Genomic DNA, 26,378 nt, shown 5'->3' on the forward strand with positions numbered 1-26,378 from the left:
ATACTGTGACCAAAAAAAATAGACACATCTGAAAAAAAAAAAAAATTCTAGAAAGGACAAATATAGTCACTTAAAATTAAAAACTCAAAGAACATGACACAAAAGAATGCATCTGGCGTGTTTCCATTCATACGAAATTCGGTAAGAGGCAAAACTAATCCATGAGGGAAGGGATGAGGGAGGTCAGAAGAGCTCTGGGAGGGTGTTGCCTGAGAAGGGCTTTTCAGGGGGGCTGGAAACATTCCTTCTCTCTATCTAGGTGATGGAGACCTGAGTGTTTTCACATGTAAAAGCATCGTCACTTCACGGCATGTGTATTAAACCACCAGTTTAAAAAAATTCAGTTTAGACAGTGGATTAGACAGAGAGAATGCAAGAACTTGAAGAAAGAATCAAGGAAATTGTCCAGAAATAGCAGACCTACAGGAACAGAGATAAAAGATATGGAAGAGATGTGAAATAGAGGATAAAATGGGATCACTCATATGACCAACAGAAGCTTCAAAAAAAAAAAACAGAGATTGAGAAAAGGGAAAATGTCTAAGAATGTTCCAGAATTAAAAAAAAAAAAAGTTCTCAGAATAAATAAGCACATCAAGTCCTGAGCAGAATAAATAAATCAATCCACGCCTCAACATATCATAGTGACCCTGCAGAATGCCAAAGAAAGAGAAAAATCTTAAAAGCAGCCAGGAAGACAAATTACTTACAAAGGAGCACCGATTTGATTGACGGCAAACTTATCGTCTGCAACATTAGATGCCTCCTCTGGTCAAAGGCCACTGCCAACCCGTTGACAATGCAGAGAATGAGTTTTGTTCAAAACGACTGCAGAGAGTTCATATTTTTTTTCCCTGAGGCATTTGGTATTAAATGCATCCTTCATTCATTTCTCCAAACAGGTTTCTATTAAGCACCTACTATGTACCAGCCTGGGCAAGGAACGTCTCTGTTCTCAAAGAGATCAACATTGTGAATTCAGGTAAGCTGTGATGGGGAAAATACAAGCGCTCTAGAGGGCAAGGGAATGAAGTCTAACCCTGAGGAAAGTAATCAGGGAAGGCTTCCTGGAAGAGGCAAATCGAAGATGAGATTCATCAGATGGATGGGAATTAGCAAGCGAGGACTACAAACCTCTTGAGAGCAGAGGCCCTGTCTGTCTGCACACCATTGCTTCCCCAGGAATAAGAACAGTACCTGGCATGAAGGAAGTACTGCATAAATGCTTATTAAAGAAATGAATGAGTGGGTAAATCAATGCCGTGGCAGGAACACAGTTGTAAGGGAAGGCGTGAGGAGATGAGATAGCATGGCATGTTCGGTATGGCTAGAGAGAGTATGCCTGTGAGTAGGGGAAGGACAGATGAAGATGAGGCTGGAACGCTAGACAGGGGCCAATTCAGGCCATGGCACACGGTTTGGATTGTATTCCGAGAGCAACAGGAACCCAATGCAGGGTTTTAAGCAAGGTAACGAGATACGAGATTTGCATTTGCAAAAATCGCTTGGGCCCTAGTGTCCATGTCAGAAAAGTTAGCACTGTTCTATAAGGGGAAAGAACACTTCTTCAATGGTAACATGACGTGCAGCTCTCAGACTTCCACCCAAGAAGAGCAAGTGCAAGAGGGAGCAAGAAAGTGAGAGACAGAGGGAGAGAGAGAGCTTGAGACTGTGCATGAGCAGGTCTAAGAAATAAACATAACATCCTGGCCGTCCACGTCCTGCAGTGGGTGTGTTTTCCAATCAGTCCCGAGGCTTATGGCAGAGATAAAATAGGAAAGGAATATGTCCCCAGCTCTAGCCGAACATTCTGTTCAGGCTTTTCAGTCTAAAAACTTCAGTGTGCTGGTCGGCATCGTTGCTGTCCTCGTGTTGTCTGGCCCGCACTGGGCCAAATCCTGCCCCAAAATACCAACGTGTCATATGTGGGCCCAGACAAGGCTTTCTGACTTTTATAAAGTTTGAGGGATTTTTTTTTCCCCCTTCTTGCAAAAGCAGTGAACCAGAGAAGGGTCCAGGGTAATGATTATGGCTTTCCTTGTGTGGACAGCTTGCAGAAAGGGGCAGGAAGCCCACAAGAGTCTGGCTGAATAAAGCCATTCCCCAGCCAATGCCAAGTTCAAGTTCGGCAACTTTTGTGTTTGAGGCTCCTGTTAGAGATGCAAAGCACTGGAGGGGCCGGCGGGGGGCGGGGAGTGGTTCTGAGATGCATGGTCGTTGTTCTTGTGTTCGCCACCGGCCTGGCCGTGTCGTCAACTCTGCACTTTTCATATTCATAGTGCACAGTGCGCAGGCAGCTGCCAAGCCACAGTCCCAGGTTGGTCTCAACAACTGGTTAAAGTTACTTGTCAGAATTGCACGCCAGGAATTCCTTCAGCACGATCGGAGTTTCGCTTTGTCTAGCCGGCCAGAAGTCAGCCAGAAGACAGTGAGCAAGAGAGTAAAATCTCAAGCAGTTCTCTGGCAGGACCCTCTCGGGCACCTAAGGGAGGAAAGGAAAAACCTGCAACCGGAAGGGTGAAGGGGCTGCCGCGGGAACAGGCAGAGAGCAGGAGAAAGTAGAAAAACAATCTCTAGGGGCTGCCTGTGGTCGGTCAGCTGACTTGGCTGAACACTGCACAACTGCGAAGGGCTCCATTTGCCTAGACTGCAACCTCCCGCCTCTGCAGATGGGGACGGGCACACACAGAGACAGAAAGGGAACCCGGGGCGCAGGGGCTGTTATGCAGACACATTTAACACAGTTAGGGGAAGGGACGGCAGCTGTGGTAGGGGCTGTGGGAAGAGCTACGAAGAGCCGTGGTTGCGAACAACCTTCTGGATTCAGACTAACCAACTCTTCTAGGCCTCAGTCTTCTCATCTGCAACATGGGGATCATAATTCTTGCCTCCTGGGCACACAGAAAGAATTTTAGGGACTGCACCCAGTGTGCTCAGTACCCAGAGCAGAGCAAGCTATCGGCAAGTGAGGGATCCTCACAATTATGAATCCCTATCACATTACATACCAAATCCCAGGATAATTGTTCTTATGAACTTATTGAGGATACAGAGAATATTTTACTTCCCCTTTGTAACCTCAGCCCTAGAGCAGTGCCTGGTGAGCACGAGAACTGGAGGCATGATTGCAGAAGGAGGGAAGGAACAGAGGGAGGGAGGGAGAGAGGAAAAGAACGAGGGGCTCTTTTATTTCTATATTGTGGGCATCCATCAATAGTGTCAGCATATTCAGAAATACCGTTCGTTGAACAGGAAATATTTATTCATCAGCTACTTGCTCACAAAACAATAGCTGAGTACCTGCTGTATGCAAAGCACTGTGTTAGGATCCCTGGAAAACACAAAGGCAACATCCACAACACCGCTGTTCTTAAAGATCTCACAACCTAGAGGTTCCTACATAAATAACCCTAGTAATGGTCAACTGTGATAATACCATTTATTATACAGGCCCCAACAAGAGAGGATAGTGACCATCCTTCCTTCGCCCCCACCGCCAAACAAGAGACGTGACATTTTTTCCTAACTAGTTCCTTCCTGACAGAGAGAAGAAAAACCTTCCCTCTTTAAAGCTGTGGGAGAGGAAGACGCGCATGTGATCACGCCTGGATGCAGTTTGCTCATCCTTAGCCCTGGCAGCACACGGCCCCGGGGCCGCCTGCTCTGCCCGTGGCTGCTGCAGCTCAGGCTCCGCACCAGGGAGGGTCTGATGTTTACTAAAGAATGTCCTGGCTTGTCTTTCTCTACGACGATCCTGCCATATGGATTCAACCAAGGCAGAGCTTTCCCAGGACCCAAGAGGCAGGGTGTGCTGCTCTAAACAACACTTCCACCACTGGGAATAGTAAACAGTCGAACTTCTAAATTCCAAAAGATATTACTGATACTGTTTATAATTAGCATGCTAAATAAAACCGAAGCAAGCTGCTGGCTTTCACAGGCCTAGTCCTATTATTAATATGCAGCTGGAAGAATATGTGTGTGTACATGTATGTGTGTATATATACACATGTGCACATACACACGTGTACACACGTACACACACATGCACTGCTTTTTAAGCCCAACCTTTCTGAAACCTAACATAGAGAATGGCTACGAAACACATCTACCATATGGAGATGAGAAAGGCAAATGGAAGAGACTTCATCCTTCATCCCTTGTGACACCCCAGCCAAGGATGGACTCCAGGAAATCAGACGGACCTGGGAGCAGCTGAAGATCAAAACATATTGCAGATTAACCACATTTCCAGAGCTAAGCTCTGAACGAGAGAATCATTTGAGGAACATCCAGGATCCTGAGTTATTACCCCTCTATTAGCTAGGAGCTTAGCAATGGAAACGCACATCCTGGCTTCCCTCCCGACAGGAAAAGCGCACCACACACCCGCACGTGAGAGATGCCTCGTCTACGCCATCTCTTTAAAGAAATTGACGGCCCAAAGACTTAGTCCGCTTCTCACCGTGTCTACCTTTCCTTCACAATTACATTTGGCAGTCTGTGTGACTCCCAGCTGAGCAACAAAGCATGAAACTATTTCCCTCTGTGGGTTTGTTGTTGTTGTTCATGATAATTCTGATGACTTCCAGAGAAAAATGCTGAAAGTGGCATTACTAAGTCAGATTAACAGCCAGTGTCCTTAACTCCCACTTCCAAGTACTTCATAACCCAATGTGTTAAACAAATGCAAAGCAACAAGCAGACTGTCGTTGGGAAAGCTTTGAGTCAAGTTCCCTAATGCAGAAATTACGTATCACAGAAATCCCACATCACTACAGCTAGCGCTTTCACCTTCATTGATCGTTACTTCATAGCTGCTTAGTCACGTTTTCAATGACCCAACCAGCTCGTCCACTGACTTGGAAGGTTCTAAGTAGTTTAAAACACAGCAAGGCTACAAGAGGCCTCCCTTGTAGCTTCTTCTACAAGGGAAGGCCTGAGATAAACACCTTGCATTGCTCTAGGAGAGACCTGTTCTTTCCCAGTATGCAGTGGGCTAAAGGGACAGTAAGCTCTCTACAGGGTAGGAAAGGAAGAAAAGGGGGCCCATCAACTGATGCACGAGTAAGCAAACATGTGGTATATCCACATAACGGAAGACTGTTCAGCAATAAAAGGACCAAGGTACCGATATATGCTACAATATAGATGAACTCCAAAAACATTATGCTAAGTGAAAGAAGCTAGGCACAAAAAGACCTCATATGATTCCATTTAAGTGAAATGCCCAGAAAAGACAAATCTATATTTAGAGAAAGTAGATTAGGGGCTGCCTTCTACCAGAGCTACAAAGAGGGAGTCACAGCGAATAGGCATGAGGGATCTTTTTGGGGTGATGAAAAGGCTAAACCAGACTGTGGTAGACATTGTATAACTCTATAAATTAACTAAAGTTATTGAATTGTATACTTACGATGGGTGACTTGAATGGTATGAAAATTACGCCTTAATAATAATATTTTGAAAACCTAAAATGAGTAAAGAAAGTGTACCGTTTGTTGGTTCCTTTAAAAAGTTGGATCTTAGTCACAGGATTATAGAATGTCAGAGCTGGCAGGAAATTGTAGCTTTATGGAGAAGGTGAGGTCTCCGGGTGAAATTCATAGCTGTTTATAAGCTTTAGATGGAAGTTTCTTTTCTTACCCTAAAGATGAGTTTTTTAAAAGCTGAATCAACTGTAAAAGGCTCACTGCTTCAGTACGCGTAACGGCACGCGTCTTAATTCAGACCTAGCCACAGGGGCTTGCCTTTCTAATAGAAATGTAAAATAGATCTTTATTTGCCACAAAATTAAAATGAGATCCAATTACACAGAACATAACAAAATTGTTGTTGAATTACCAAAAAAAAAAAAAAAAAAAACCCACACACTCTAATTTAAAACAACGATACCATAGTCCTAATTACCTTGTGCCCCTCCACTGCACATTTGAACAGTACAAGAATATAAGGAGAGGCAGCCATGCCTCACGTAAAATATACATTAAAAAACAGGACTCTATTTAAACAAACAAATGGGAGATCTAAACATTTGTAACAACTTTTTGGAGACAAATCAACCACACTGAAAGTGACTGGTATGCTTTAATTATCAACACATGTTATGAAATGAATATTTGTATCCTCCTAAACTTTATGTTAAAACCCCAACCCTCAATATGATGGCGTTAGAAGGTGGAGCCTCCAGAAAAGTCAGAAAATAAATGTCTGCTGTTTAAGCCACTCCAGTCTATGGTATTTTGTTATAGCAGCCCAAGCTGACTAAGACAGCCAAACACTTCACTCTACAGTTGTGTAGACCTCTGTATAATTCATTACAATGATCAAGGTCAAGTGGTTACACAACATCCCTTTCTCAGAAACTCGATCAGGGGTTAGTTATTCATGTGCATTAAAGTATGTGAGAAAATATTTAGCCTCCCTAAATCTGCATTTTGCAAGGGGCTATTCTTGCACTGACTTACTTATACATTTATAGTCTATCTCCCAATGCTTTTTGCCTTGGCATAAAGTGAAAATTAAAATAGAACTGCATATTTAGCTCAACTTCCCCGCCACAGAACCAGTCCCTAACTTTCTAAAATGTACTTCAGCCTTAAAGCGATTCCTGTCTCCAAACTGCTTCACTTTTCCGTTGTCTGTGTGTCCAGGGGCCAATTGGACCGACGCTCCGTGATGCCGAGGGATCCCCTGGGAGCAGGTGTCTCCTCTGGAAACACAGGGAAGAATATGGAGTTAACAAGGAAGGGCAGAGCTTCGCTGACCAGCACACGTAGGAGCTCAGCGTTTAAATATACTCATGATCTCACACTTAAGAAGGCTCCAAACTGCCCCTAGGGACCAGAACTTTTCCCATCAGTCTTTCTCTGGCAAAGCCCAATACTGTTTCCCTGTTCTACCTAAATGACCCAGCTGATACTTGAAGTGGGAAGAAACTTTCCAAAACTAAACGCAGTGATTGTAGGCAAAGAGGCTGCTCAGGCTAAGTCCTAACCAGATGATTTTGAAGGTGGGAAACAAAGATTCTGTTTCAAATCATGGAGGTTAACCCCGTCCCTATTATAAGTAATATAAAATAATATAAAGATAAAATAAACCCAAGCTACACAAACTCTAAATTACAAAATCCTATGTATGTCCTAATTTTCTCAAAATGGCTCAGTTTACCTAATTTGTGGGGGGGGAAAAAACAGAAACAGAAATGACAGAAGTATGTCAAGGTGGGCTAAAGCTAGGAATACCTTTTTTAAAAAAAATAATAAGAAAATATATATGCATATATAATAAAATGAATGTATTGAAAGTTTGAGCAACAAAGAGAAAAAATTCCCTCCTAAATCATATCACTCTAAGGCTACTAGGCTTGTGGTCATAAATGTCTTCTCTAACCCACGTCCTTCCAGATTCTTATAGACCCCAGTGTTTTGCAAGCTGACATAGGACCCTTTCAAACATAACCCAGCCTAACCTTCCCCACCAAGAGCCAAGACTCCCTTCCCACATCTCTGCACAGAAAGGCCCTGACCCTCAGCCTTCACGGGCAGTCAGGATGGTGGCCAAGGTGACAGCAGTCAAGCCAGAGAACTCCCCAAGGTGGTTCTCAGGTGACCTGCTGGTTAGATTTCATCTTGTGTGGGTTTAGCTTTGCCTAGCTAGGCAAAGGAGGCACTTGGCCGGGTTTAGAGTGATTTCTGTTTAGGTTTCTTCGGGGCTCAATTATAAACAGCCCAAATAAAGGCTCTGCTGTCCTGAAGGGCACCTTTCAAGAGAAACAAAAAAATGGGACGCTCGCTTAACAAAAGGGGACTGTTTGGCCACCAACGTCCCGAACAGGGTCTGAGTGTCTAACTGGAAGGGCTTTCTGCAAAGTTAAAAAGACAGAGAAGAAAACAACAGCAAGAAAAGGATCATCACAGAAGCACCCACTCCAAACCTTCCATCCCCTCAGAAGTGCCAACAGATAAAATATAAACCTCTTTGAAGAAAACTCCAGCCGGAGCTCAGCTTTCAGGTTTTAGAAGACACTGGCATCCCAAGGCCTCCCGCTGTCAGATCAAACACACACAAAGCAGTTCCCTGATATTTGCCTGGTTTCACCCACACCATAAAAAACAGGCTTTCATTTTAATCTACTTACCACACTGTGGGTGAAGGCCTCTAATTTCACAGCACAGAGATAACACAAATAATGCATATGACATATTAGTGGAATGTCGACAGGGAAAACATCTAGTCTAGTCGGGGCTCACTGAAAACAATAGGAGCTCAGCTGCTGCCCCAGAAGGCAAGGGGACAGCTCTTCTGACGGGGCAGAGCCCCCTCCTGTCACACTACTACAGCTAAAGATCAGGGGAGCCTATTAGCACCCCAGTGGTTTTAAGTCAACAGGTCTCTATAATTACACGGCACTCTTCTGGTCCCTCTGTGGGCTACGGCATTATCAACGTCCTTCTAGAACTTCCAGAGGCCATTGTATATGTAAAGGTCCCTAGAAAAACGGGCAAGTGCCACAAACACGCAACAGTGGCAATCCCACCATGATCATGCCCAATGCCATCATCCACCTCACCAGCAAACACTGGTGCAATTCTTCTTCTCCTCCTGGTCAACTTAAAAAAAAATATCTTCCACTTAGTTTCCCATGGTTAGAACCATCCTTTGAAGTCCTCTCTCAAGACCTTCTTTCATCTTTCTCTCCCGCAAAGCCTTTCTCCCAGGGCAGTGAGGAGACCTCTCCACAGCTACTGTTCACTCCATTTCCCCCATCCTGAGGCTCTGCCACGTGTGAAGCAGATTGCCTTTACAGACGGGACAAATCAATGCTAGGCTGTATAGAAAGTTAAAAAAAAAAAAAAAAAAAAAAGGCAGCAATTCCTCCATTATCGATGAGGCACGTGAGGAAGGAGATCACCACCAAAGCAGAGGAAACGCAAATGCAACTCGAAGCCCCAGAGTTTATGAGAACCTGACTCAGGGTTGGAGAACATTCTTGGTTTTTTTATGCCTCAAGTAAAGGTAGGATCACCAGGTCTCAATCTGGTTTGTGAGATGCTTTTCTCTGTCATCATGCCAATCCATCGCCTTCATTTTCTCAACCACACCCACTTGGACCTTAGACTTATTTTCTGCTGATTTTACTTCACAATCCACGAACATGACCTCACAGACGTAAAAACTCACCTTCAATTCCCATCAGAAGCGCTGCTCAAAGCTAAGGCTCCTTGCTTCCGGCCTGACCTTCCTGAGCACCAGGCACTTGCTTTTTTTTTTTTTTTTTTTTTTTTTTTACCTAATTCCACACATAACACACTGTCACATGTTTCCTGCCAGACCAACGTTCCTAGCTGCCCATCAGACATGTCCCTGGCACCTCCAACTAAGGCCATCCTAAGACTAACCCGTGCCCTCTCTGCTCTGCACACCCTACCCCACCACACTGTCCTGGCCAATAATCCCGCCCCAAACTCTGGTCCTGAGTCCTGTCATTGCCACCAGCATGCACCTCCAAATCTACCTCCTAGGGAATTGTATCTCAGCATCCAACCCTCAGCCCCTACCGCCCACTCCCACCCAGTCCTAGCCTGGGATCTCTCTCTTCATAATTATCACAGCTTCTCCCAACTTGGGTCTTGTCAAATCCCCACCCCCAGCCCCATAAACTTATATTTAAGTACTTTACCAAAAAGAAAGGTATTCTTCACTTGCTCAGAGTTTTGCTGTAGGAAAAGGCCCCGAATGCTTAGCCCGGCCCCTGCCTACTTTCTCCCAGTCCTCAGCAACACACTCGGTGCTCAAGCCCAGCTACCTCTCATTCATGTTACCTGAATGTGCCATGAACTCTCGCCTCTCGAGCTTCAGCCTGGAATGCCCTCTCACTTTTAGCCTAGAGAATCTTCCCATTTTTACAAAACCTAGGCAAACATAACCACCTCAGTGAGCTTGAAGTCTATTCTTCATCTTCTGTGCACTAAATATTTTGTAAGTATATCTTCTATAGCACTCTATACTTTTTAAATCAGCTAATGTGTCTTGCCTGCCCATCAATTCCCTTAATTCAACTTTGTCTCTCCATTGAACAACATGGGACCTGGCACATACTAAGTGCTCAAGGAATATTTGATGAATCAATGCAAGATGTGATATATCACACCACCTTCAAACATCTGAAGCTTACAAAGAATATAAGGTTTTCTTGCCTCCTCCCAGTTTTTCCCTGGCTGGCTCATCTTTCACATATTGATTCTAAACTGCATGTCACCAGCACCCCGGGGGCATTCCCTGAATGCTCAACGGAAAGGCAGAGAGATATGAGAAAGAACCCAGAACACAATTTACAACCCTGGGCTCAAAGAACCAACACCAACGAGAAGAGGAACACAGCCAAAGCAGCAAAATGTGAATCCAATAAGGATCAGAACTAATGACAAACAAAACTGCAGTGTTTGCTACTAAAAAAATAATACTGGAAAAGACCGATTAATAAAGGGCTGTTGTCAAAGGCATGGCAATTTTCATTCTACCATTTTATTAGGCACAATATGACACTGATATCTTTGTCACTGAGGTTTGTAATAAAACTTCTCCACTACACATATTCTTAGTCCAGATGCCAGACATTGATGCTATCCACTGTCCTCTTAAATCTTGGTGGGGTTTAAAATCACCATTGTTGATTTTGGATACAGGGAGCTCGAAGTTGTTTGTGGAGCAAATTTGTTTTCATTAGTTTGGTCATCAGAGCAAACATTATATATATGAAAGTTAGAAGTATTCCAAAATATATAAAATCTCGACTATATTTACAAGGTCTTTCTGAGGATCCAGATTGGCAGGTTACGGTGTTGACAATCCTACAGGAAGCAGAATTGTGGGGTGGGGGCAGGTGAGAGACAGAAGGCAACCACTTAATCCCTTTTAGATGCCATAGCAGCAGAACTTGGCAAGGGGGTCCTTGGAGGCAACAGTCCAGACTGGAAATGGACCAGGTAAGTTTTCAGGACTTCCCTGGAGATGCCATCCTAATGGGTAGAAGCTCATGGATAATTACTGCTAAACCCCTCAAAGCCTGTCCTCCTGCGGAATAAAGGGATAAAGTCACTGGAACCTGGTCAAAATGTAATACCTTCTTGGACTTTTTCATTTACATGTCCCACTGGGAGCAGTCACATTGGATGCTACCTTCTCAGATCCTGTTTCTGCTCTTAGGGTTGGATCATTACTTAAGCTACAGAAATAGGCCTCTATCTTTCTGCTGTGGAAAAAACTGACGAATGTCCTCCTCCTTGGGAGACAACTGACAAAATAAAATGACCATGAACCCTGGACTCTTAATATCCCTCCCCAAACTCGAGAAACATCAATTAATAGAAGTTCTCAGGCATGGTAATGAGGAGGAAGGGGTTGAAGTAAACATACAAAGCCTGTTTTCAAACCCTGACCTGATGCTATTATTGACTTGACCTGTCATAACTGATATCTTTCCTCATTCAGGCTAGTCGACTCATTAAAAGGAAATAGAAGCCAAGTATTTTTATGTCAAAGTCATGTATCTTCATCTTGATCTGCCCGGCTGATAAAATATGTATGTGTGCATGTACATATGTATGTGTGTGTATATATATATATGAATATATATATACATATTCATACATATATGAATATGTGAAAATTCACTTTTCCACTGAACCAGTTATTTTTGTTCACTAACTGTTCAATATTATAGTATTGGGGCTTCTCTTCTCAGCTAGAGTCTATTTCCTAAAGATCAGCTACTCTAAGTCTGTATGTGTGTGTATCACCCACACTATCACAATACAAATTAGACAAAATAGATGCTTAATGGTGTAATTCACTTTACAATGGCACTATTATTACAGCATTACTCTATTTTCCTTACTACTGCATATTAGAATCGGCTTCCAACATGTCTGAGTGAAGAAATAAAACAACCTAATCACAGTGCCAATTAATTCTGTAAAAGTCATGTAGTATATCAAAACTAAAACATTTTCACGGCATCCCAGAAGGACAAGATTCCATACTTAGTTCACTTCTTCAAGCTTGCTATGCCTCTACCCTTTCTGTACTTTGACCTATCCTAGTCCAATTATAAGCCAAAAATCTATAAAAGATCCTTAGCAAATTTGATTCTCTAAAAAAGGATCTTATAATCCATCAGCACACCCACACCTTGTGCTAACATTATTTTCCCAGGTTTACCCAATACCATCATGGTACCAATAACTACTCTTTCTCACGCTGCTCTCTCATCGGCTCAAATACTTTAACAGCAGAGCAATTTCAAACAGGTTGCAAGTCTCTAAGAGTACTGCTTGCAAAGTGCATGTAAATTATTAGATTACATTACAAGTGAAAGACTCAGCAGTGGGTCACCACAGCAGAGCATTAATGTAGAGCAAGTTGAATGGAACCCTTGCAGACAAGCTTTTCCAATGTGATTTTTTTGGCAGGGAGGAGAAAGTGAGTAAAGGGAAGGGAGGGTGAGGAATGATGGATTGCTGAAAAACGAGGCCCGAGAGAGCACCGGTGCACAGTGGGAAGATGGGAGCTACCCCAGCCTCAATGGCTGGACGGGGCAGCCAGTGGGTACTGCAGGAAGAGTGGGGGCAGCGGGGGAAGGAGGGAGAGGAAGGGAACAGCCAGATAGAGGCCCTGCTTCTGGTTCAGCTGAAGGTACGGGGTAACATCAGGAAAGCCCAACATGTGGCTGATGGCGTTGAACTCAAGTGCTCTGTCCTCGCTGCGTAGGACGCAGCCCAGGGTGGCTGAGCTGAGGGATGGAGGCAGGATGCAGTCCCAGAAAGAGAACTGGCAGTGAAAGGAAAAGTTTCAGAACTTCTGCCGAAGCCCTGAGACTTGCTTATTTCACAGAGCAGCCAATCAGAACGAGGGAGGAAAGCTCCAAGAAAAGGGAGCTGAAGACCTGAGGAGGAGAAGGGGCGAGGGGGCCCCACCAGCCCTGCACGTGCCCCGGCGTCACCACCATCACGGGAGCCACACTCACCGCGGGCCGGGCCTCTTGCCACGCGCTGCGTGTGCATCGCCACACGTGATCTTCCAACCACTCCGGGAGGCCGGCATCTCCAAGATCCCGGTTTTTGGGTGAGGGAACAGACTGAGTGGTTCGTGAACTTACCTAGGGTCACTCAGCTAGCACACACAGCGCACCTGCCTCGACCCAGGTCTGTCTCACTTTCTCCGCGAGCTTGTGAAAACCACATACACGGATTCCGTCTCCCAACAGGCCCGGCCTCGGTCTGAGCTGCTCAAGACTGGAGTAGGCCTGGGCATGCGTTTAAGGAGATCAGTGAATCCAAGAGAGGCAGAAGTAGGACAAACGAGGGTGGCTGGGTCCAACCCCAGGGCCCGGTTGGAAATATAAGCAAGGAGGAGATGTGCTCACAGAGCTGGGAAGTGCTGAGCTGGTCTACTGAAAAAGCAAACATCTCTGCGGGGCAATGTGGGAGAGAATATCTGCATAGCTAATGAGCATCTACTTTATGCAAGGCACTGTGCAGGGGTAAGATATAAACTGTGGTCCTGATCTTCTTAAGAAGACTAGGCTCATAGCCAGGAAATAACACCCTAGCAGTGGCCCCCAACCTTTCTGGCACCAGGGACCGGCTTTCATGGAAGACAATTTTTCCACAGATGGGGGAAGGGATGGTTTGGGGATGAATCAAGCACATTACATTAACTGTATACTTTATCTCTATTATTATTACACTGTAACATACAATGAAATAATTACACAACTCACCCTAATGCAGAATCTAATGCTGCCGCTGATCGGATAGGAGGCGGAGCTCAGGCAGTGATGGATCGATGGGGAGCGGCTGTAAATACAGATGAAGCTTCCCTCGCTTGCCTAGCACTCACCTCCTGCTGTTTAGCCCTGTCCCTAACAGGCCACAGATGGGTACCGACCTGCGGCTTGGGGGTTGGGGACCACAGCTATAAGACAGCGTAAGAGGAACCTGGCAGAGGAAGAAGTTACATGTTTGTTGAATAAGCAAGGCCCATATGATTGACTGCTGTGATGGACGGGGGTCTTGGAAACTTCAAGAGGGAGAGGGCAGATCTTATCTGGAGCAAAAATGATGATAGAATTTCAATGCGCAAAGAGAGAGATGGAGACACAGGACTGGAATCCAGACGAGGAGGAGAAGGGTGGAGACATAGCCAAGTTATAGAGGTGAAAAAGGCTAAGTTCAAAACACATTTAGAAGAGAACCATCTGAAGTACCTGCCTCAAAGTGACCCAGACACTGGGCTTCATTGAGAAATGCCACCACTAGAATGTAAGACCCAGGAAGGCAGGGCTCTCACCTCTCATGTTTGCTGCCTCAACCCCAGGACCTAGCATAGCACATAGAAAGTGCTCGGAAAAGGGCTCATTTGTTGAATGACAGAAGCCACCCTTGGTCTCTTACAGAGTGATGTTAACTCCAAGCAAAGGGGGAATCCCGGAATTTATATATTCTAAGCCGGTCTAGGCAGATGTGCATCTAAATGTAATAAGATATTAATGAGCATATGCTAAAAATAGCATAAACATACTGTATAATTATAAATAATAAATATTTACATTACCCCCACCCACCGCCTCCCTTAAATCACAATGAGTAACCCCTGGAGTTCAACATCAGTTACCGTGGAAACACTCTCTCCCTCCGTCCCACCGCCAGGCCATGGTCCCCCAGAAAGGCACCTTGTTCCTCATGCCTAGGACACGGTTTTCCAATTGCGAGGAGTGGCTCATAAAGAAATCATGAAACCAATCTGGTGGCTCATGACCTGTATTTTAAATAATAGAGCAAAAATAACAGTGTATTATAGGTAAAGGATACATATTTTGTGTGAAAAGTTTATTTCTCTATGTGCATGCATGTGTGTGTGCGTGCATACATGTGTGTGTGTGTGTGTGTGTGTGTGTGTACTGGTTCATAATGTAATATGTTTTTCTCATTGTGGATCACAGTATAAACATTTCTAAAATATTGCTCTAGAGGGGCAAGAAGTTCCAACTTGGCCCATCCTGAAGCATCAAGAAATTCTGTGTAACATAGTAAGTTCAGAATCAAATCCTTCAAAGCATCCCCAGTTTCAAAACACACAAGCAAACTTTCATGGGGAAAAAAAGATTTATTTTTTCTAATTACAAAAGTAACACATACATAATGCAAGAAACTTGGGAAATACACAAAAGTACAAAGAAAAAGAAACTCACAGATAATCCCACCAGCCACAGATGACCATTATATCATTTCATCACTTTGGTATACGTGAATCCAAGTTAATTTACTGATATAATTTAATATATTTCATACACACACACACACACTGTAATCTTTTTTCCAAAACTGATGGCATTCTCTGCACACTGCTATGAAACCTGTTAATTTTCACCTGGCAGCGGATCATAAACATTTTTCCCTGTCAAGAAATGCTTTTCTACTGCAGAATGACTTTTAATGGCTGCGTAGTATTCCATTCACAGACTTGTTCTTGAGCACCTCCATAAAAGGCTCTGCCTTGAGGAAAGCAGCTTGCTGCAGGTAGACACATCCTCACCGTGCCCCTGGCTGTGTGTAACCCCAGTGAGCACCAAGCACAAGATGCTTGACTCTATACCTTGTATTTTACTTCCTACTAAATCAGAGCAAGAGACATTGGCACTATTGTTACTAGGCCTTAGAATGGCTTTACTGACATAGCCACAAGCTCACTAGTTAATTTTCAACTAACAATAAAAATCCCCAGTGGAATTAAAAAAATAACAACTACTGACCATCTTCCACTAATGCTGTGTGGCCAAAATAGCTTACACTTATTTTCATACGTATCTACTACCTAATGCTAGATTAAGTGGTGCACATCTTAATATCCTCAATCATTAGAACTTCCAAGGATCCTGGCACAGCACACAAGCAGTAGAAAGATCAGATAAGGAAGTATGAGACCTGGGTTCTAGTCACAGCCTTGCTTTCTTGCTAGGAATGTGATCTCAGACACATTTCTGGACCCCTGTGAGCATCTGTTCAAAAGGGGGGTGGCTAGGCTAGATGATTCCTAAGGCCCCTTCTAGCTCCAACACACTTAAGTCTAATAAAATAGGGCCAGTGGCAGCATCATGAGTGAGCATCACATATTTAAACACCCCCAAGCTCAAGACTAAACAGTGAACTTCAGGACATTCAAGAACACTGAAAGGGTAGTATCGGTTCTCCTTCTGACTCTCTGTGGGGCCTCAAGCATGTGGTAGAGTCTTGCCAACCTTCAATTGTCATCCTCCACGCTGTGAAATTTTACAACTTTTAACCTCTGGTCTACAGAAACCGCCCGGGCTCCCACTTTCTGCACACACGTGCTCATCCCAAGTGCGTGATGGGTGCCAGAAGTGGGGAGCTACAACCCTGGCAATTTCACACTTGTCATCATCAGTCAACTAATAAGAGCACTAAAAGAGGAATCACTTGTGATGATCAGGTTATTTCATTTGCCTTTGCTCTGCCAATGCTTCATTACCTGGACAATTGAGAGTTATGGGCAGTTCACCCTCCCAGGCGCCCTGTCCCTTCAGATATAATATTCCTGTCACACCAATGCTCCCGGGAGTACATGCTGTGTTGTCACATGGCCTTTTCATCATCCACTGGTTTTATAACTGGAAAGTGAAAATGAAAAGCAATGCAGTTTATTTAAGAGGCTTTAGACTTGCTAAATATACATGTGTTTCCTCTGTGATTGGATGTTGAAAATCCATTAATTTCCACACAGTCATTCCTTCCCATGCCTGGCATCGATCATACGGGATGATAACAAGCCTCCTTGCCTCTGGAAGGGCAGAATCACATCTGGTTGCCTTTTCTCCGTCTTTGTCCATTTCTTCAGGTTTCTTTAAAACTAATTGGAAGAGTCAATAAACACGCCCGCCAATTCCCTTAGCGCACTAGGAAGCAGCTCACCGTGCCCTTCAGACCTGTTCTCACTCTGCTTTTTTTCCAAGTATTCCCTTACCTGCCTTTGTCAATTGGCATTCTCGACAAGTTCGTCATAACTTCTCAAAGTGTCAACTTTTCCTCTTTTCATTGCCCTTGTTAAAGATAATTTAAAATTAGAAAGTCACATTCCCAGCCATTTCAGAGTCAATGCTAATTTCATTTTCTTTTGTACAGAAGTCTCTTTTCCCTCCAGAGAGTCCCTGCCTGCGTCCCCAGCCCCCACTCCCCAGCCCCAAGCAGGCGTTCTGAATCTCTGTACGCACCACTCCGTTCCCCTGCCTCACCCTTCTTATCGTGCCCCCAAAATACTTCACCCAGCGAAACACACTTTAGCTTGTGGTTCTCCTTCCTTCACTCCACTTCGGAGAGAAATGTCTGGGTCTAGAGATTGTAAAGTCACCTTCAGGAAAGAAGCATACAGTTGGCTGTCAATTAATCAGGATAAGACAGAAAAAAAGAAAATACATCATATGCAGCTTGGCTTCTCAGTACATATTTTTATGTTGGGAGATCAAGAGGATTTCTCCTGAACAACCTCAAATTCATATGTATGCCTTTTGTTTGGCTATACCTAATTCCCTACCTAACAGCACAGTGGTTAAGAGTCTGGAATACTTAAAGCAGTGATTACCACACTTCATCACAGGCTCAAACATTGGTTCCTCATTTTCCCCCCCATTCTGCTTCACCTCTATTCTTTGCAACCTGCCTGTTTATCCTTGGCAGCATTCTTAGCTTAGAAAAAGAAGTCAGGTGATTTTATATTCGATAATATAAAATCCCACATCTAGTTTGACATATAGATTTTTAAGCCTGTTTATTTTCTCCCATTAAGCACAGACCCAAACATCACCATTCTTGTCACGTGTACAATCCCATCAAGTTTCAGAATGTCATTTATACACAATTTTATTTCTTCTTACTTCTTTCACACACGCCTACCACTTACGTACAGCAACTTCACTACATTCATATTTCATCAACTCCATCAGTATTCAGCCAAACCCTCCCCCGAAGTAAGCCAGGTATTTTTAACAGCGCGTTGCCTCTTTCACTGGCTCGAGGATCCTATACTAAGTGACACCTTTGCTTGTACCCTAGAAGAATTCATTATGATCTACGGATGGATATAGAAATTTCCTGATTGTTTCAGGAAACTTTAAAATAGCTAATAATCAAGCCAGGCATAGTGGTGCACACTTGTAGTCCCAGTTACTTGGGAGGCTGAGGCAAGAGGACCGCTTGAGCCCAGGAGTTCGGAGTTCGAGGCTAGCCTGGGCAATATGGCAAGATTTCATTTACTCCTCTCCACCCCAAAAAACCAAAAAACTCTAGGGGGAAAAAAAAGAAAGCTCATAATCAAAACCAAAATGCCCAAAAACATTGCTAAGATGATTCCAAGGCTGGGAGATTACACCATAATGTCTCCTACTCATTTCCAACCTTTGATGGAGTTTGAGGGAAAACACCTCTGGTATAGAAACTCGATACTTGGCACAGTCCTCCACCAATTTCAGGAGTGTGTGAAACCTGCACTCTCAGCTCTCAGGGGGGACTATGCAGGGCTCCCCAGCTGGCCGCCAGGACCCCAGTTCTGTGGACAAGACAATCACCAGCAAACCATAGTGCCACGCCATTATTAATGTGCTACACTATCATATAATGTGATAAGACAGTTTGTAATAATGACATGTCAGTAAGGCCATAAAAATCTGTTAGGAAAAAAAAAATTGTTCTTCTACTAACACAAGGGAATTGTTACCTGGAACAATTTGCTAACTGTTGCTAACTCCTTTTAGCAACAGCATGTAAGGGCTGGAGCGAAAAGGCATCGTGCCTAAACTGTGAGCTGTGGGTACATTTTACTCCTCATCAATCCCATTCCTCTCTAAGGATTTCTTTAGACCATCTCCTTGATGTCTTTACTCCAAAAGCAAAAATAATGATAATCATAATTGGGCTGTCACAAAAGAACACCAAGACTCCCAAGCTGAATTTCCAACGCTATAATATCAAAGATAATCACAAGACAACTGCAGACTATTATTAAGTCAGGTGGGACAGCCCTGAGAAAATCGGCCTCTGCAGATAGTGCTCCTGAGATGCCGTCCATATTGGTCCAGTGAACATTGGAAAGGGGAATTCCTCTGGGGCAATCTAAATGTTCTTTCTTGACATTCTTGAAGTTCTTTCTTCTAACCCTAGAGTTGCCTAACTTTCAAGATTTGAGAGCCCTCTACCAAAGATACCTCTTCAATATATCTAAGGAAGAAGCAAAATTAGCTAGAGTTTCCATGTACCATTAGATAGGGGGAAACTTACATTATGTTACGGTAATACAGCAAATAACTTATTTGTAAATACTACAGCCTTCCTAAATATTCAAGAATGTTACATCCCCTATCACTCTAGAGAAAGAATTAAGAAGACTCCAGACTCTGGTTGAAATTTCCCTATAATGTAAAAACCTCAATTAACCAGAATCAACTAACTGAATTTCTATTTTGCTACTTACAACTTAGAGGACAAGGGAGGCAAATAACAAAACATACTGATATTGAGGATTTAACAATAACAACAACAAAAAAAGTGAAAACAATTTCCAACCTGAGATCAACACAGATTTAGTCCAATCTCCGACACCGTCCATTTACAGTTCTATAATGTACAATCAGAATTCATACTCAGAACAGTGACCCTGTGGCTTCTAAAACCCCAAGGAAAGATTCAATTACATTCTCAATGTTCCTTCTAGGGTAGGAAAGAGAACTACTGCATTTAGAAAACTTATTCTATAAGAAAAGGACAAAAAATATTTCAGTTTAATCTGCTATTAGTCAGAAAACCAATTCATCAGTAATGCCTTGGTACCGTTAGAGAAAAATCACGATTTACTGTATATTAATCAACACTTGAACACTGATTATCTGGTAGGTTTTTTTTTTTTCTGAAGCATTAATTCAAAAATAATACAAGTTTACTTTCTTTTTTAGCATACAGCCTGAACAGATGAGTGAAATATTTAACATCTCATTTCTAAACCAACATTTCTTATTATGAATTAGATTTTTTAAAAAATTAAAAATAATAGACGAGAGAATGAGGGAGGGAGAGATGGGAGGGGAGGGGAGAGAATGAGAGAAGGGAGGAGTACTGTTCCTAAATTCTGAGCAAGGAAGACAATCTTCATATTTAGAAAGGGATTCCACATTCCAGGTGAGTGTTCACTCCACCACCCGGAGACCTTTCAAAAAGACTCTTCTTGGTCTGGAAGAATTTATCACTCATCTGGGATGTTTGGGTCAGTAATCTAGAGAGATTGGATGACGTCTACCTCAAAGTCCCTGTACACTGACACAGACTAGAGGAAGACAAAGACAGTGAGCAGCTGGATGTGTTATCACAGGAGACCAGCATTTCCTATAATTTTGTTTTTTTTATTTTTTTTTTGCACACAGGGCAGTCACGTTACAACTCTTCCCCAGACACCTAAAATGTGGTCAGGTATTTTGCTTCCGCGCTAGTACTTACATAAGCTAAGAAGCACAATTCGTCAAGGAGACCAGGAAAATGGAAAGCAAAAGGAAGGGTATGCTCAGAACTAGTGGCATATGCTTTAAGACACCGTATCAGGCGGACAGAATTTTCCATCACCTCCAATCCAGTCTGTCCTTCCAACATCACACCAGAAGTTCCTAAATGCAAAAATGGGGGAATCTAGAGAAAAACGTTCATCTTAACTCAGAAGTGACAAGAATAGGGCTCAATGAAAAGAACCCATGGACTCGTCTCACTTGCATTCCAAAGGTTAGCTACGGACAGTGGTCAGTTTGCTTCCAAAAGCGATTCAGCTGTTACCAAACATCCTCAGAACATTTTCATCTGAAGGCACGGCTATTGCAATTAACACTGTCATACCTCCCTGTGCCCCACTTTAGATGTCCAGTGTAGAACCAAGAGGGTGTGCGTATATATCCCCCCACCTCTGCTGCCTTGAAAACACAAGCTAAAGGGTCTCATCTTTGGGGGGCTTCAAGGCAGGCTCCAAGATTCAGTCTCAGAGACATTTTCTAAAGCCAAGGGCTCCTCATAATGCCAGTAGGTACTGGAAAATTCCAGCAGGTGACGAACATAAAAAAAAAATGTTAAAACTATAAATGTTTCGAGCCACTCAGGACTTGAATTCTAGATTAATAATTCAATTCTTTTTAAGAAATAAGAGGAAGACAACAGAAAATGTTATCCTAACTATCATCAAATGCATTTTCTAAAATTATTCTATTACATTTTTAAAAGGTATAATTATAAATGTTTTTATGAGCAATTTACCGGAAAATTAAAGTCCGTTCATTTAAAAAATAATTACTTCATCCCTCTGGCAAAGGATTTTCTCCCAGCCTGTAGCTCTTTCAAACTATGGGGCATCGTTTGTTCACTGTGGAGAGACGGGTCCCTGCAAGAAAAGTTGATCTGAGAATCGATCTCTAGAAAGGGCACTAAAATTGCCAGGTAAGAGCACCTACTAGAAAATGAAGTAGCCCAAACAGAAGGGAAGAGGGGAGCCCACGCACTGTCAGAGTCAAGGACTTATGTGGCTCTAGAAGTCCTCAGGGCTACAAATAAACTACAGGCCCTGTTAACTGATTTTAAGTCAATCTAAGCTGAGCTTCCAGGGTGTTCGATCTCAACCTAACTGAGCTTTTCACGGTTAATCTCATCTTTTGGTTTCGATTTTTCCCTTAGGTCGGCCTGTTCTAAAAGCCTTCAACCTTGAGCACTGGTGTTCCCAACCTACTGCGTGGTCCCCAGCCCTGGGAGGATAACGTAAGTGCAGGCAAAAAATGTAAGCTTCCGGCATGCATGTAATAATGAGATTCTGGAAAAGGGTTTTTAACAACAGTTATGTCACAAACGCTCATGGCTCCCTGAAGTCCCTGAAAGCCTTGTTAAATTAAAGATTTGCTGTGGTTTTTTTTTTCCCACTTCATTCCTGCTTCCCATGTTGCCCCTCCTGCCTTTCTTTTTTTCCCTTTCATTGTGCCGTAAGAATGGAAGTGAACAACACCAGCATCATTAATACCACCTCGAAAAGGGAAAAGTTTCATTTAAACTGCTAACATTCCCTGCATGGTTTTAAAGATGGGGGGTGGGGGGTCATCTTTCAGATTATAAAGTCACATATCTGATTTTGGAAGCTCAGGCACTCAGGGTACATAGTCCATTCACACTTGGATTCCTAGGGAGGTAGGAATTCAGCAATATCCTCAAGTCTACCTGGGGAACGTCTCTTGAGGTCACCGCAATGTCATTAGAATCCAGACTACAATCTCTATGGGCTTCAAACATTGACTGACTGGAAGCTAAGCCTGCTAGCCCTTTGGAAAGCCTCTCCCAAATCAGAAACCTTCCCATTTCACCCACTGCCAAGAACTCCACTCAACCCTCCTTGAGGTTGAAAACGCTAATTATAAGGTGATGATGTTTGCTTTTCCTTTCCAGTCGTGTGCCTTTATGTTTTAAGTATTTAAAAGGCGTAATCACCTAGTGTGTAGGTTAATTTCTTTCCGATATTGTAATTTATGCAACATTAATACTGGATGCCAGCTCCAATTTTCTTACTGCTTACACTCTGGGAGCCGACTTGCATATTCTGCCAACTCCATTACATCATCTGAAAACCCAAACATTTCCCATTTTCAAATCACTCTCAACTACCAAGCACACTTACACATTCTCTCTGTTTCTCCCTGGCTCACACACACAAAGATTGGTACCCCTGAGGAGCAGACGCTACATCTCAGGTGAAAGTCTGCAAATGCACATAATTTCTGGAAGCTATTACTACTGCTGTGTTAGCTAAAGGATGCCTCCATCCCTGACCTTCCTCTTTCCACTCAGACTGTTATATAACCTAGTGCCTGCGTGCAGGATGTGAGTTGAGTGTTTGGGCCTTACCTCCCCCCTCCCATTAAAGCTCCTAAGATGGATGGCCAGGGAGGGGTTGGCTCAAAGAACCAGTGGGGTTCTCTGAGGGGGGGGGTCTGGGAGGAAGGGGATATGGGTCAGCAGGTCAGCTGTGCAAGATGCATCCCACCCCTACTTTGTCCCTCTCCCCATTTTTTGCTGAGCCTAGGGGGCCGGTGGTACTGAATGCCCCAACGTTATATAATTTGCAAGAACAGCAAGTTACGGATTTGCCAGTCGGTTCTGCAGCCTGCCACCCCGATCTCCTGCAAGAACACCTTCTGGCAAGAACTACACCTGAAGATGTTAATATAATAACACACGGGAAGGTGGGGGGTGGGTTTAAGGAGAGGGGGTGGCGGTGGCACAAACCAGAAATTAGTGCAGCTTCCTATATACTATGCCCCCCCCAATTCAAAAAAAAAAAAGCCTCAGAAACACATGAAGGGGATTTTCTCCAGTGTTTCTGATTAACCCTGTTACATAACCCGCTCGCATTCCAAATCCACCGTCTCAGGGTCTAAATATACTCTTTGCAGCCAAAAGCTCCCCGAACACAAACTCACCGAGCTAGCGGCAGGTCCCGGCCCCCCAGCTCTCAACCCCTTCCCCTCGGGTCCTGGCCCTCACTGACCCCCCGCCCGCTCAAACCGCGGTTCGGCGTGGTCACTCTTTGGACATCGCCTTTAATTAAATGTTTTTCGCGTGTGTCATCCTGATGGCTTTTACTGTACTCGAATTCCGTGAATGGGAAAGCGCCCGGACAGGGGGTGTGGCCAAGGTTGGGGGGGGGAATACTGTAAAACAGCCAGCACATGATCAGCCATATTCCTACCTCCAACTATCACCCCGAGAGGAAGGGAGCGGCTCCCGGGCCCCCACTCGCCTCTCCCAGCACCCCCAGTCGACGCCGCAGGCCCGGTGCGCGAGGAGGGGGCGCGCTGGGCCGGTGCCCGGGCCGGAGGGATCCTCTGCGTCCCCCGCCCCGGGCGGCTCGCGCGAGCCCGCTTCCTCCGGAGTGACAGGCGTGATTTATACATTATTTACAACAGTAATTAAAGCCGTGGCTTCCTCCTGGTCTTTACAAACTCCGGGCGCATTCAAATAAATAATCCCCCACCCTCCCCGAGAAAAACCCACACCAGGTTCCAGAACCTTTGAGAAAGAGGGAGAGAGCGAGCTTTCCTCAACAGCTCACTCTAACTACGACAGGAGGGGACAGCGGAGCCGCCCCCCGCGCGCGCACACACTCCAAACACCGAAACGAAGTGTAAGGATCGCCTGGGGAGGGGGGACAGCGCTCGCACGGTCCAACCAGCGTGCGGCTTGCACCGGCCATCCCCGGGTTCCTGCAGAAACGCGGAGAACCTCGGAGAGGGAAGGGTTCCCGGGGCACAAATAAGTTTGGGTGCCTTTGCATCTTTCTTTCGCTGCTTGTTTGCTCGTGCGGACGCTCCCTCCGAACGCGCGTGGAGCGCCCCACGGGACCGCCGCCCTCGGCGCGCCGGCGCGCACACGCCCCCCGCCAGCCCCGGCGCCGGGCTCCGAACCCCGGTCTGCAAACTTGCGCAGCTCGGCTCTCCGCGCCCGCCACACAACTTGGCGAGCACCTCGCGCGCCCGCACCCCGCTTCCTCCGGCCCTTCCTCCAAATCCCGAACCCACCGCCGGGCTCCAGAGAAGGTGCCCACGTCGCCCCCAGACCCCGGAGCGCCCCCTCTCTAACCCCAGGGCTTCCCGGGTCGCTCCCTCCGCCCGGCCTCCACCCCCAGCTTAGCTGGGGACCGAAAACACACCCCCGACTCGGTCAGCCGGGGCCAAAACTGTCAAGAGGAGAAAAGGTAAACGGGGGAGGAGGGTGGCCATAAACAGATTTTTTTCCCCCTTCTTAAAAGGACACTGCCGCTTTAAAAGTTTCTTTCCCGGGCCCCCACTCCCCGGTCTCCGTATTTTGGGGGAGCATATCTGATTTCGGCAACGCGGCTTTCCTCCTGTCTTTGCAGAAAAATCAAAGCCGGGGGGTGAGCCCGCCGGCTGTCAACCCTCCCGCCGCCTCCCCCGCCCCCCTCTGCTCCCGCAAGCTGAGAACGGGCTGCAAAAGTTTGCAACATTTCTGGGGGGCGGAGGGGGGAGGGGAGGGGGGTGCTCCGGGCTCGGGGCGCCGCCGCAGGCTCGCGCGCGGCCGCCGGACCCCGCGCCCCGGGCGCCCGCTCCCGGCCGCCCCCCAGCCCCGCGCCCGGGCTCCCGCCGCCCCCTCCCCAGCCCCTCTCCCAGCCTCCTACCTCTGCTGGCGCTGGAATAGCTCTGTCTGCGCACCGGGGCGGGCGGCTCGCTCTTGCGGGCGGATTCCGGGTTCAGCGGGGTCTCCCTGGAGCCGGCGGCCGCGTCCGCGCCGCTGCTGCCCGGCTCGCTGGCGGCGGGGTCGGGGGCTGCCGGAGCTGACTCCATGTTTTTTCCCAATGTAGAGATCGCTGGAGATGGCGAGCTCCGAGACTCCCTCTATCTTCTGTTTTCAGAGCAACTCTATGGTACCAAAAAAAAAAAAAAAAAAAAAAGGAGAAGGAGACCGGCGGGAGCAGGAGGGAGAGAGCGGCGGCGGCGGCGAGAGCGCAGGGAGCGCGCGGAGTGTGTCTGGGTGGACCAGGGTGTGCGCCCGAGAGGGGACCGGAGGCGGGTCTGGCCACAGGCAGCGCTAGCGAGAGCGTCTCCGGCCGGCCCCCACACCCACATTCCCCACCCTCCAGACCCCAGACCGGGAGCCGCGGACTGGCTGCCAATTTTGGGAGGTGGGGAAAAGAGGGGAGGAGGAGGGCAGAGCCTCCCGCACCCCAGTCCTCCCCTCTCCCCAGCCCAGGGACAGAAATGAAAATCGGTGAGATGATTCTGTGCCTACTTCTGAGACTCTCTCTCTCTCGGGAACACAACTCGTCCCCATCCGCACCCAGCCTGGGAAGAGACAAATCCGGTTGTCCACGTTGGGAAATCGCAGGTAGCTCCCCGCCAGCCCTCCCCAGGGCTGGGGAGAAACCGAAAAGGAACTAGAACTGGGCTGACACCCCAAGGAAGGCGGAGGATGGGAGGACGTGGCACTTTTTACTTTGGGATGGGACGGTCAGTGGGTTGCCAGTTTTGGTTAGATACGTCTGTGCGTCTAAAGCAGATTTTTGTGAGTCTAGAATAGCCAGGGACAGCCAATTTCTGGTGTGGTTGAAAGAGGTCGCCTTCAGCTCCTTTGCTGATTCTCCGCAAAGGATCTAGAAACCATTTGGCAGGGCACTTTCTACTGAAGAAAACTTTGGCCTGTTTGGACGATGACTATCTTAGCTGAATGAAATATATGCCACGCTGCATCTAGCTCATGCGTGGCTGCTAATTGTCAATTCCCGCT

At 45.6% G+C, this 26,378-nt stretch overlaps 1 protein-coding gene across 1 annotated transcript in view; it reads right to left on the reverse strand.

Moving 5' to 3' along the window:
* The window catches only part of RORA (RAR related orphan receptor A), a 697,613-nt gene extending 672,100 nt beyond the window's left edge, over positions 1-25,513 (reverse strand). Inside the window, exon 1 of the mRNA XM_020286044.2 lies at positions 25,273-25,513. Coding sequence (XP_020141633.1) covers positions 25,273-25,438 — 166 coding nt within the window. The 5' untranslated portion in view covers positions 25,439-25,513. The remainder of the gene's footprint in view (positions 1-25,272) is intronic.
* Between the last annotated feature and the right edge of the window lie 865 nt (positions 25,514-26,378).

This window comes from Microcebus murinus, chromosome 6 (assembly GCF_040939455.1).
Source record: "Microcebus murinus isolate Inina chromosome 6, M.murinus_Inina_mat1.0, whole genome shotgun sequence".
Taxonomy (NCBI): domain Eukaryota; kingdom Metazoa; phylum Chordata; class Mammalia; order Primates; family Cheirogaleidae; genus Microcebus; species Microcebus murinus.